The sequence below is a fragment of the Chelmon rostratus genome, chromosome 16, assembly GCF_017976325.1.
Source record: "Chelmon rostratus isolate fCheRos1 chromosome 16, fCheRos1.pri, whole genome shotgun sequence".
NCBI classification, from domain to species: Eukaryota; Metazoa; Chordata; class Actinopteri; order Chaetodontiformes; family Chaetodontidae; genus Chelmon; species Chelmon rostratus.
Window position 1 is genome coordinate 13844392 of NC_055673.1, and position 13445 is coordinate 13857836.

Consider the following 13445-nt stretch of genomic DNA (forward strand, 5'->3'; position numbering starts at 1 on the left):
GATCAACCCAAAGGGGGGGCTATGGCACAGCTGTGTCTTTCGGGACCGACCTGTTAGTCTCCTAAATACCCATTTAGAATTCTTATCCAAAAAAAATGAAAAAAAGCACAAACAGTCATGCACACTTTGAGCAATAATAATCTGAACTGCTGATATTTATTATATTGTGTCCTGAATTTTGAATTCATATGTAAATGAGTGGGTTAAATGCGTAATTCATAGACAATAAGTTACAGAAAACCTTGAAGTTCACTGACATAGTAAATCCAGTTAAATAGCCTTAATCTCTTATTGATTTCCTCAATCTGTCAAGGTTGGAAAAGAGGGACTGTTACAAAATAGAGGCATAGAATAGAATAGAGCACAGAGCACAGATTCAACACAACTGGATCATGCAGACAGAAAACATCCAGAATATTTTGTACATTCAGAGTATTTGACCTCCCTAAAACACCTGCCAAAACTTCATCTCCGGAGACTCGTTTAAGTTTCTAGAGGCTGGGAGGTCTCCCACAGGCTATCCCATAATTTCCTGGCTGCCTGAGGTGAAGATATGCAACCCATGACCACTAGATGGTGGACAGGAGGTCAGTCACCACTGTGTTGACCGCAGAGGGACCACAGATAGTGGAGAAAGTGCTGGAAGTGAAAGTGACAGTGGATGAAAGTAGAGGAAACAGAGTGAATGTCGATGTGTGTGAGTTCACTTTCAGATCGGAGGTTCCAGCCTGATAAGGAGAGGAAAGGCATGAGGAGATAGCAAACCTGTGGGAGTCTTGGGGAAAGAAATGTGTGTGTGTGTGTGTGTGAGAGAGAGAAAGAGAGAGGGAGGGAGAGGGAGCACAGATTTGAGCAGGAGGCAGTGAAGCAGGGGACAGGATGGGGGGAGTGGTTAGCCCTCGCTCAGTGCCTGTATATAGAGAAGACAGAGTCTGACAGAGCAGATCCTGTGAGAGAGTGAGGGAACAGAGAAAAGAGGAGACTGACCTTTTACCCAAACCTTCTCTACCTGTGAATGACTTCGTGAGGAACGCCAGCAAAGCTCTGCGTTTTTCTCTCGGATTACAAAAGCAGGATTTCTCTTTCTAACTCAAGGTAACAGCAGCTCTCTGCTTTCTTCACTCTTCAACAGCAGCACTCTTTTATTCCAGGCAGGTGCAGGCTGAACGTCACAGCCTGGTTTGTGCTGATCTCATGTTACCCAAAATATCTCTCTGATTTGTGGAAACTGTTGAGATCTTTTGATTTATACCTTTGCTAATCATTATTTTTCTGAGATTAGAATGAACTCCTCCAAGCTTTGCTTTATTCGGCCAAAGCCACAGAACTGAAACCAGTCAAGTTGTGACTGTTACGACATGTTTACCTTCAGGGTGTGGGGTTGTTGGACACAATATTCAAGATGTCATTCATAGGTTCAAGAACATGAGCAGGAGACTGGTGAGACTTTTTCTGGAGCTATCTGGCCAGCTATCTCATCACTCACCTGTTGTGCTGCTGGTCTCATTAGACACCTGTGTGGTGTTATGAATGTTGTCTGTTCTCCATTGCCTTGACCTGGTGGGTGTTTTAAAAATAGAGCCGGACGGATAGTCATCAAGGACTGTGTGACACAGCTGAGAGGGGAGCTGGGAGGGTTTTTATATGTCTGAATGGTGGTGCAGCAATATCTCAAAGTTTAGCTGTGAGAAGGAAAGTGAAGGAGCGGGGTCATAGAAAATGTTGGGTTTGTCAATGTCATATAATTATACAATTTCAAAATAAAAAATACATTTAAAAAGTTCAACCTGCTGCTGTTGAAGGTTTGTATAGAGCCAGTGTCTTCAGTAGAAAGCAGTTTCAGAGTGTTCACAATGAGGTCTGTGCATGATCAAGACTAAACTGGTCGCTGTTATTGGAAAGAGGTGCTGTTGAATTAAATCTTAGAAACTATAAACCAAACCCAGGGCAGATATAAACAAAACTAAGACTAAGGTGAGACAGGAAATATGATTTTAGAATTTGGGTGCATCGATACTTTAATATAAAAACAACTGTGTGTTTGATGTTATTAGAGATGGTCCTGATGCTGTGGTGAACAGTGACTGTTCTACTACTTCTACTGAGCTGTAATTTATATGTACTATCTCTCTCTCTCTGTGTGTGTGTGTGTGTGTGGTGCTTGTGCTTTGGGTTCATCTGTCCTGTGTCTGCAGTGTGGGATCAGTAGCTTGGCTACAGCTGTCTGCAGCACTGATGAGCCATATGGCAGCTCCTGTGACTCTGTAAGCAAACAAGCTGAGACGTCAGTGTATTAAGTTTTGGAAGATCTACCAACTATCGCTTCTATTAGCATCTCATGCTAACTTTTAATTACCCAGTTTTAGCCCATAGTGTTTGAAATATAATAATAATAATATTGACTTTTACATGATAATTTCAACTCATCAGCTAAAATAATCAATTTTATGGATTGTGAAAGAACTGTGCCAAACATTTTAAAATATTTTCCTATGTTCAAGCAGTCAAGAAGTTCTCTTTTCTTTTTTCTTTTTTTTTTTTTTACAAGAATTGAGTAGCTCTTTATAGGGAAGTTATTGATTACGGGTCTGTCAGCAGCCAGCACATGTGTTTCTTTAACACTGACAGTTTGACCTGCAGGCCTCAGCAGCTCGTTGAGCAGACTGGTGGGTGTTTTATTGCACTGCTGCTCAGAGTCTGCCACAACAAAACACTTGTGCAAAGGAGGAGACCTGCCCATCCCATGCTGCCATATGCTGGTGTGTGTGTGTGTGTGTGTGTGTGGGTGGGTGTGCTGGGGGTTTTGCAACTAAAGGCACAGTCATGCAGAAAACAGCACAGCAAAGATCTTTTCCGGAGCCCCGCTTTATGTGCAGAGTGTCCATTGTGTTCTAAGATCTGATTGGTTAATTAATGCTGCTTTTTACGTAATGTGGCCAACCCCTCGTCTTTGTTCGGCCCCACACAGACTCACCCAGCCAGTAACCTTAGACCAATACATAGCGTACATATGGGTGGCTGTTTGACATTTGGGACGCCTGAGACTGAGCTGATGATTGCTAAGCCTGGTCACTGCAGGTGATGCACATTTACAAGAGAATAAATAGTACCACTATTACAGCTGATGGAGGAACTGTAGCACTGACACTGGCTGAAGCTGGCACACATGGTGGAGAGTTCCTTTAATACTAGTCTATAAAAATGATTATTTTTCATTAAGTGCTGCTGTTCTTTGATTGTGATACCTGAGTCCCCAGCTGGTGTGAGTGTGTGTGTGTGATTGCATTTGTTTCTGTGAGTGTGCTAAAGAGACACTTACTGTATGGTCCCTCTGTAAGGATGGATGCAAACTTCATTGTCTCTGAGGTCCATTAATACTTGATGTGTCTGTTCACCCAGACAATCTCCTCAAGTGTGACAGATTAGCTTTGACAGCAGGACATTACTGTATTTCCGTACGACTGAGATAGCATGCTAGTCTCTGATGATAATGCCCCCCCCGACATAACTGCACTGCCAGGTCCCTCTTAGATAAAGCTAAATATTTAATTACAGGTGGATTACAGTGCAGCTGGATTTATGTGGCAGTGAAATGCAAACAGTGCTGCATTTGTGAAAATAGCAACATTGCAAGAGGAACTAAATACCAGCACTTATGAAAGGAAACAACAGTAAAATGTGGGCATTGCACACATATCCAGTGGAGTCATGTAAAGGGCTGAGAGGGAAAAGAGGAACACACTTGTTTTCCACCACTTTCTTCTGTTTGTCTCGGATGCTTAAAAGGAAACTTGGAAAAAAAATACAAGCAGATGATCTCTGAGGATCATGTGGGTTTCTATTTGGACTATTTGCTGCCAGCTCTGTTTAAATGTATCTTTTGTGTGTGTGTATCTGTGCTTCTGAGTGTATATGTGTCAGTGTGTATGTGAATTACACAGTGGGATACTGTGTTGGCAGCAGTCATACTCCAATTACGCTGCTCCCAGTGCAACCTCCTCACCTCCCTTCCAGCCAAGTGTGAAGCATTTGGAGTGTGTCTCTTCTTGAGATAAGCAGGCCAACTTCTGCTTCAACATCCACTGCAAGAAGATGGATTTTGGAGGGACATGGATTAGATAGTACCACCTTTGCCTAAACCTTTTACATCCTATTTCCTATCCTCTTCCTTTCCGCAGATATATCATGAAGCTCCTCCTATTGACTGTGGCGGTGCTGCTCCTGGTGGTGGGAGAGGGCACTGCAGAGAGAATCCTGTCGAGAAGGACCAAGAGGGAGCTTGCCAGTCCTCTCCATGTCGGAGGCATCAGGGACCCGTTTGGCTCCTACTGCCAGAGGAGAGGAGGTTGCTGCCCCGGCAGAGACGACCTGTGCACGGTTCCCTACCTGGACACCATCTGCTACTGCGACCTGTTCTGCAACCGTACCGTCTCCGACTGCTGCCCCGACTTCTGGGGTCACTGTCTAGGCATAGAGCCACCTTTCATTGGTGAGTGAGGGTGCCCAAGCATATGTGCAAATGGGTTTGTGTGTGCATGAGTAAACCTTGCAGGTGTGTGTGTGTGTGGGCCTGTGGCAGGTAGTTCAGCTCAGGATCACAAAGCAGCACAACGAAGGGACTGTATTAGAATGATTTGAGTGGGCAGGGGAGCTGAATCTCCACCAATTTCTCTAAATAATACATTGTCCGAATAGACACTTCCTGATTCTGATGAACCCTCATACAGAGACAGGCTTGTCTTTTGCATATGGCCAGACACTCCTTTATGGCACGCTCTTTTCTTGTTGCTCATCTCTTTTTTATTTAGAAATCTCAGAGGAGAATTAAAATATATTCATATGTTCATATGAAAAGAAAACACTTGATTCACTGGAAGAAAACCAAAAGACCTAGCTTGGGGGCTCGGATAAAGAATAAGACTCCATGTATGTTGATGGAAAAAAATAACATGTACACTCAGAGGTAAATTGAATTTGTATGAAGAGATTAGGGGACCTTTCATGAATTATGTGCAACATGGGAAACGTACTAATATGAGGAGACAACTTGGATGATTTATGACAGATAGTAACTTTGTCTGAGCTTGTGAAATACCAAAGATTTATTGCAGGCACTTCTTTCTGTTTTTTTTTAACTCCATTTTACACTAATATGTATTGCATTTATATGCATAGGTGCATGTTTTTCTTCTTTTTTGCACCTGTTACTAGTGGTCAAGGGTAATAAAGGGAGGGTTTAAGGAAAGGGTACATGCTACTGTTGATTTAGTGCACTTCTTCTATGCATTTAATGTGAAAGCAATGATAATATTGAAAAAAATAAAATCTGCTCTCAGTCAGACTACCTTCAGTGAGGATAATACCCTCCTACTTTTCTGACCTTGTTTCCTCCACTGATCCTTTTTGTTCTGGCTCTAATTAGATAAGCTCAGATTCAGCTGGCTTTAAACTTAATTTTAAACTAAATTTGGACTCTCCACACACATACATTTTCATTCTCTCAAGATGGAGGTGTAAAATGTGCCAGCACCAGCAGAGGCCTACCTGAGAACAGAACAGTACAGGGAACAGTAGACTTCTTATTAGCCCAGACGGAGGGAGGGTGGAGGGGCATATGGAGGGGATGAATGGAGGTCAGCAGAAAGAATGTGGGCTATGTGGAGGGAGGGAGAGACAGACAAGGGGCGCAGGGCGGCAGGCGGGAGGGGTCGGTGCAGGTATGCGCTCCCTGGACGACAAGGTGGGGGGATCACGAGGTGGGACACGCACGCTTGAGAGCGTGAACGCACACACATCACAAAGCCAGGAGGAAAGCTGCGGTGCTTCAAAAGGAAGGAGGTGACAGATTTTTTACAATAGGTCCTTTTCTTATCGTTTCCCTGCAGTGACAGACTGTTGCAGTCCGTTACTCAATATTCAATGCGTTATTCAGCTGGACTTTTCTCATTATGTTGTCAGAGTCAGTGTGTCATTTTCTACAATTTGCTGGTAGAATAAATGATAAAATAAATGAATAGATAATGTAACTTGTCACAGTGTTCAGTAACTGAGTTGTGATAGAATGGGTGAGACAGCTGTGAGGTGGGAAGATGGCTATCAGAGGGCCTCAGTCATAAATCACACTATCAGCTCTGGGCCTCACACCACAGGCCGGAAAACCTGCTCACACTGTAAATTGTTAGCCAGCTCGTGCCCTAAATTCCACCTGAAATTCACACTGTGACAGCACCTTCCACTATAAATCAGCTTGCAGATAACCCTCCCTGTGAATCTGTCACCAGGTCAATATAGTTTTCACAATCTGTGACCGAGCAGGGTTCAAACTTCAAGTGTACCGGGTCAAATTCACTCGAAAGGAAATGCTAATGCTGAGTGGACATTATCTCACTGCTGCAGCTCACAAATGTTGCATTTTTTGGTGCTTAATTGCGGGTGTAATGCACGGGTCGCTTTCAGGGCCCTTTCCCTCGGTCTCAGGAGCGTAAGCCGGTTAAAGCATGACGAGGGCCCAGGAAGCCTGGGAAGGCAGGAAAGAAGCTAACGCCACATTCCTACACTGGATTACTGGAGCTCAGAGCTCCTTAGACCTCACATATACTGTGTGTACACTCACACACAGACCCACACACACTGCACACAGCAGGGGAGTTACTGGTAGCACTTTTTATTGTGGGTGCAAGTGAAGGAGGTGGGCCAGTGTGATTGTATTATTAAATGTGAGTGCTGTATTTGTAAGTCTGCGTCTCCGTCTCAGTATTTGAGGCTTTCTTTGAGATTAGTGGCAGGATCATTGTTGTTTAGCCACATCAAACCCAGATATACTAAGTTGCCCCTCTTATCTCTTCTCAGGCACCTGTGAAAGAAATGGAAACAAGTTCTTTACAGGGCAAACATACAAAGAGAACTGCAATTTATGGTATGTAAACCCCTCTTTTTCCCTCTATTTCTTCTTTAACCTCTTAAGTCCCGGCCTCTCTCTTTAATGTTCCCTTAAGTAGCTTAAAATTTGAATAACATTTTTTTCCCCCCTGCACTTCATCTTTATGTTCTGCATGTACTAGTTCCCACACTTCACATGAACCATTAGATGCTTGTACTGAGTGAAATATTCAAACCCAGGACGCCGTTTCTGTGACATGACGGCAAATGCAAAAACTGTTGAAGTCTAGTGCGTCACATTTCTCCAAACTTCACGCTGACACACAGAGGTTGGAATTCTTGAAACCTCAGGGATCTGTACTGAAATTATAATTAAGTTGTGCGGGTTTATGAAATATGTTTGTGCACAGCATGTGTTTCTGATAATAAAATCACTGGTGTCTTTATGGTGTAATATTCAGTTCTTATATGCATGTTTTGAGAGGACATCTTCATATCTTTGTACATACACACACACACTGACCTTGTCTACCTTCACTCCCTCTACTGCGGATTATGTCTGTCTGTCCATTTTTAAGTTATTTTGACATGTCACAGTAGGAATGATGGATGAATTCCATTTAGATGCTCAGTTTAGGGTCCTGGTATTGTGCACATTGGCTCACTGTCAAGAGACACTTGAATGGAACAGAGCCATTGTGAACATTGTAAGTAACCCGTGCTTTTCTACGACTGTTGTGAAAGAGGCCTATTGCCAGCCTCTCCAACTTTGTCTCGCATACCCCCCTGCTGAGTAACATGGCCAGTTTAATCACAATCTAAAGGTTTCCTGAACTGTGCTCTTACTTTGACGTAAATAAAAATCCACTTTAATCACATATCACAAGAATCACATATTGTTGTTTTGCCCCTCTGAATGGATGTCCTTGAAAATGTTGGTGAAAATATTCCTAAACATTTCTCTTCACTCTTCACCTTGTGACCATGACATGAAGTTAAGAGTTTCTAAATACCGTATTTTAGATAAGTGTCTTAAGATATGTGTCTTTTATCTGAATGACCTTTCACACTGTGAGGCCACCAGAGTCCAAACGGCTGTTGTCATTTTTCTGCATGATACTGATGGCAGCTGAGGAAAGGTAAAGCAGTTTTCTGGAGACTTGAAGGAGGTGGAGGAGTCGGGTGAAGCAGGGAGAAGGAATTCCTCACTTATTCTTCACTGTGGCTTCTCACACCTGTGCTATTTGATGTTCCTCAAAGACCCTGTATGCATGTGTACGTGTGTGAACATGCAGACTCGCGCACAGAAATGTTGATTTAGCATCAGTTTGTACATCTGTATCATATTTATTTTCATGCAACGAGAACACGCTGTGCTTGTTTGTCATGACACATCTCCCCCAAACCACGCTGACCCTCCCTGATCCCTGCACATCCTCCGCTTTAAGCCTCGCAGCTGTCTGACTCCAGTAGCTGTGCAGCGTCAGTGTGACAGACCTGAAGTATGACTTTTGTCAAGGCAGCTCAATCAGGTTTGACCCCAAGGGCCCGATGGGTGCGCAGATAGGCAAGGGCTGAAGCTGATGAATGGCTGGGCTGGCGTTTCTTCATGTGGATGTTGAGCAAACACAAGCTGCGTGGTAAAAAATAGCCTTCAGTGCCACCAGAAAACAGAGTTTACGTGCTAACTCCCCCCTCTCACCACCAGACAACAGACTCTTATGCACACACGCTTTCACACGTGATTGTAAAGGTAATACACATGGATGCTTGAAAAGTTGCACCACAACTCTGGCACAGATGGACGCACACACTCCCGTTTCCTACTCCCACTCCCTCCACTTATTAATTTCCCAAATGTGTGCCTCTCAACTCTCACAATCAGGGCTGCAGGGTGGAGGAGATGGCTTCCGCTTTGAGTGGAGTTCCTATTTTCACTCTGAAGTCTCTGATTAGCAGTGGTCGAGCCACTGCACACTCTTATCCAACCGCCTGCATGTATTGACTAACCACTGGCTTAAGCAAAATAGGAAGTCGAACATCCAAATATCACAGATCCAGTCAATAATAATAATAATTATAATACTCAGCTCTTTGAGTATCACAAACACAATGAACTGTTTATTTTCTTACAGCTGTGTGTGTGTGTGCGTGAAGATGCACCGTGATACGTGTGGGAGTCTTTTGTAGCGTTAATGAGATCTCCAGCTGAGGCCTTTTCCTCCCTGGGCTGTTGGTATCCTGATAACTCTTTATCTGCTCCAAATGATCTGAAACGTGGCGCCTCCTGCTCGCCCCGGCGATCTCACACAGCCCAAAGGAGGGACTATCTCCGCTTTGATTTGGCAACAGCCCCGCTCCGTCGGCTTGTGCTTCAGATCGGACAAAAGCCAATGCCACGCTGGGCTTTCGGAGTTGATGTAGCTCCTCAGATGGTGTAGATACGTCATATCTAAATACACACACAAACAAGGCTCTGCTCGCACTGATCTGGCAGGATCGGTGGCGAGGCAATACGCCCCGTGACGCCCGATGTGTGTATTTGTACGGATGTATGCAAGAGTGTGTGTGTGTGTATGGTCTCAGAGATGAAGAGGGTGTCTCTTCTTTAACAGGGAAAAGAATGTGAAATATGGCTTCCCGCTGTCCCACGGCCCTCGTATGTCATTCTCAGTCACACTTTGTCTCCTGGTCTCCATGGGTCTGTGCCTAGGCCTGTCCCTGTGTCACTCTGTGAATTTATTGCTGTTTTTGACCAACTGGCACTGAGCTGCACATATGTGTTCCTGCTGAAGGGAGGGAGAGGCAAAAGGTCATTGTCCCCCCCCCCCCCAGTCAGAGCCATCAGGCGGTTTCTCTGTGGGAGGGACAGTCACTGGTCTAAACTCTGGCCTAAACTCTGCCAGTGTGTCATAGACCCAGCAGGGCAGAGCACAGTTTGAGAGGTGATGCACCCCGTGTAGGCTTCAGTGTGACGAAAGGGGAATTTGGCCTCTTTATCATTGTGTTTGTGTTTAATGGGCAGGTCCCCCTCTCTGTAAACATGATGTATAACGTACAGTCGACTTTATGGTTGGAGTCTATAAATGCCTGTGTGGAAAACAGCCCTCATTCTTTCTGTCTTGGTAACGCACTCATTTATTACGATATTCCAAAAATGGCTGCTGGTCCTGTAGCGGCTGATTTAGTAACTTTATCTTACCGGGCAGCGAGAAGGACCTGAGAACATAAACATTTATGGAAAGACAACCAAAATACCAAGAGAGCATCAATCAAACTTTAATATCTCCAAAGTGGAATGGCTTACCTTCATATTCTTACCTCAACTCAAACCAACCTCACTCCTTGTGACTAAACCCGACCAAGCCAACCAACAAAGGCAACGAGCACCAGCCAATCGGAGGCAGAGAGGGGCGGATTGTGACTTCACCATCCTTGGAAAAAAACGTTGTACACGCATTCAACAAAGAATCAATCTTCTTATCTTGGTTTTGGCAAGAAACCATATTTCCCAAAATATCAAAACATTTTTGTAAGAAAATATGGAGCAGAGAACGTCTCCAGAATAGACTAACATATAAAGCTGTGGTTTCTAAAAGTCATGCGTAATTCACTTTCTTCTTCGCTGTGATGATTCTGCATTACTCTATATCACAATGGTGGTTACACACGTGCAAGCACACACACACACACACACACACTCCTTCACAGTGAGTCATCAGAAAGTACTCAGTGCAAGTTATTTTTGACCATCCCCAAAGTAAACATCGCCATCATCATTAATATCCTGTTCTTTTATCTCCTCTGTCATCTTCTTGACTTCGTCCGTCTCTCTGCTTCCTTAAAAGGCTGAATGCCTCCTTTAACCTCTCCCTCCATTTCTCACCCCCACATTCGTTCCTCTTCCAGTTTCTGACATTCTTCCCTCAATTCAGTTCTTACTTGGGAATTCCACTGAGCCTCTGCATATTTGTCCATATCTCAGATGGTTATTTCTATTTCAGCTGTTGGCTTCACTGGCTTTAGCATAAAATATGGAAATCAGAGCTATTTTCATGTAATTATAGCTGCTAATGCCTTTTAATGGTCTCATCTCTTTGTCCCCACTTTCTGTCTCTCCTCTGTAGCACATGTGGGACCACAGGACGCTGGGAGTGCGAGCAGAACGCCTGTCTGATGGATTCTGACATGATCCATGCCATCAACAGAGGAAACTATGGGTAAAAGACAAGCACAGGCACATGTAGACACATATACTTGATGGTGTTTAGCGCTATAATAAGATCTTTACAGGATGGTTATAAACACATCTTGTCTCTCCGTTTCTCCTCCGGCCTTGTGCTTTCAGGTGGAAGGCAGCTAACTACAGTCAGCTCTACGGCATGACTCTAGACGAGGGCGTCCGATACCGCCTGGGCACGCAGAGACCCTCCAGGACCATCATGAACATGAATGAGATCCAGGTACAGGACAGTCTTCATCCTTGAAATTGATTTTTGAGCTTAATCGGACCAAAAAAAATACCAATCGTTCCTGAAGGGAAAGTAGAAACTTCAGTGATAATGCTCTTTGCTCAGGTGCCCTTAAGCACGTCATGAAATCCTCACCATCCTTAGGTCTACCGTTGTGTAGCTGACCTTTGACCTCGCTTTTAAAAGGTGGCAACAGAGAATTTCCACACAGGGGTTGGAGGGATATCGTGTTACTTGTTGCTAACGGGTGCAACCTCTTGAAACCCTTAAAATTCCACTTAAACATATTTTTTTTACACGCAATCCAACATTATTATATTATCATGTATTTTTTTTGTTCTGACTGAAGCTGCAGGACATCATATTTTCTTCAGCAGCACCATGACAGTGTAAGTCATGTGCAAACAGTTTTCCTTTATATCATTTTATATGCGGAACATTTCCCTCAAGATTCTGTCTGAAATATTGACATTTTTTGTAAAGATTAGTATTTTGGCAAAATAATTTCACATACAAAGTTTTTTTTGGCAGTAATCAGGAGAAAATAAAGTATCTATAAACAGGTTAGCAACTGTTTCAAAAAACAATATTCAACCAAAATAATACATTATTTTAAGTTATTTTAAGCCACATTGGTTAATCTTTTATTTTTGGATTTAAATTTCAATTGATTGTGTAATGAAAAGACGATTTGTAATCTTAATTGAAATACAGTGCGTGTGCTGTATGTGTCAGAAACTGGTGTGAATCAGTGTCACTGTCTGACTCATGTGGGGCCGTGGGTGAGGAGGGAAATGTGGAGGCAGGAAGTTGCAGCGACAGGTGGGAATGCAGAGAAAAGTGAATTGTTACAGCTGTGTCAAGGTTTTTTACTTATTTAAAAGCGCCTGCATATTTCCTGCCAGTTTTACGATATGCAGGTTTAAGACCTGTTGCAACAACGGAGCGCTGATCAAAACGTTTTCCACTTAATTATGGTGGCTTGTTGGAATGTGACGGAGCCTCCGTCTGGAACCTCAGCCCGCTCTGATCCGCTCAGTCCTTGTTTACATTTTACCCAGACAGATTACATAAGACGGAACCAAAACATCAGACAGGGAAGATGGAGGAGATGGTGGCCGCCTGGAGAATAAAGAGAAACCTCCCCTCTAGTCTTCACCTCGCTACCCCCATCCATCCCTTCATCCAATCATCCATCCTGCGTTTACGTCTCCCGGCATTCCACGACTTTTTCCACCACAAAAAGAACCACCTAACTCCCCCTTCTCCTTCCGCCGTCAGCGTGTCCCTACCTGTGCCAGGAACCACATCAGAGCCTCGCTGCCCATTCATAAATCTCTCTCGCTCCTTCTCTCCTTTCCTGTCTGTCTGTGGACTCCTGTGTAAGGGATGGAAAAATTGGGAATCCATGAATGAATCTATTACACAACACATTATTCTCGCCGCCGTTGTTTCCTCTTTTATCACGCCTTCAGGTCAGGTGTTTCAGGTGTCTGCGCTTTTGGACTTTGACCTTCCTCAACTACAAACCTCTGACCAGAAGCACATTCCATAGTTATGTATCAGGTGGCCATCTGCGCTCTGAAGCCTCGCTATTAATCAGAGGAATGCAGCACAGGCAGCCAGGCTGAGAGAGAGAGGGAGAGTCAGTCCTGCAGAAGTGTGCTCTCTGTTATCAGACATAACTGGGAGATTAGGAGAGCATCCAACCTGAAGTGGAGACTAATAGTTGGAGTATGTTTTCATCTGAGAAGCACCAGGGAGGGAATATTTGCACTCTATCACATCCTAATTTGGATCTTTCATCACTGTGATACTGATGCTTCCATGGGAGTTCACTCGGTTTGAATGAAGCATCCTGATGCAACCAAACAGCCTCATGGTTTCACGGAGAGGACCGGGAGCAATCGTTCCCCTCTGTTCTACAGTGTCAGATTGGCACTGGGCCAAGTGGTCCTGTGAAAGAGTCCCTTCCACTGATTCGCAGACTTATGTAACCTGCCAGTGATCTGAACTTAAATGCAAACAAGTATTTTAATTGTAGCCGTTAGTTTGTATTCAGATGTGGGCAAAAAGTTACTCTGTAGGTCTGCA

General features: G+C 43.9%; 1 protein-coding gene across 1 annotated transcript in view; it reads left to right on the plus strand.

Moving 5' to 3' along the window:
- Positions 1-956: 956 nt before the first annotated feature.
- Positions 957-13445, plus strand: part of tinagl1 (tubulointerstitial nephritis antigen-like 1) — a 22210-nt gene continuing 9721 nt past the window's right edge. The window contains exons 1-5 of the mRNA XM_041955276.1: positions 957-1095; positions 4179-4489; positions 6850-6916; positions 11007-11099; positions 11228-11342. Coding sequence (XP_041811210.1) covers positions 4186-4489; positions 6850-6916; positions 11007-11099; positions 11228-11342 — 579 coding nt within the window. The 5' untranslated portion in view covers positions 957-1095; positions 4179-4185. The remainder of the gene's footprint in view (positions 1096-4178; positions 4490-6849; positions 6917-11006; positions 11100-11227; positions 11343-13445) is intronic.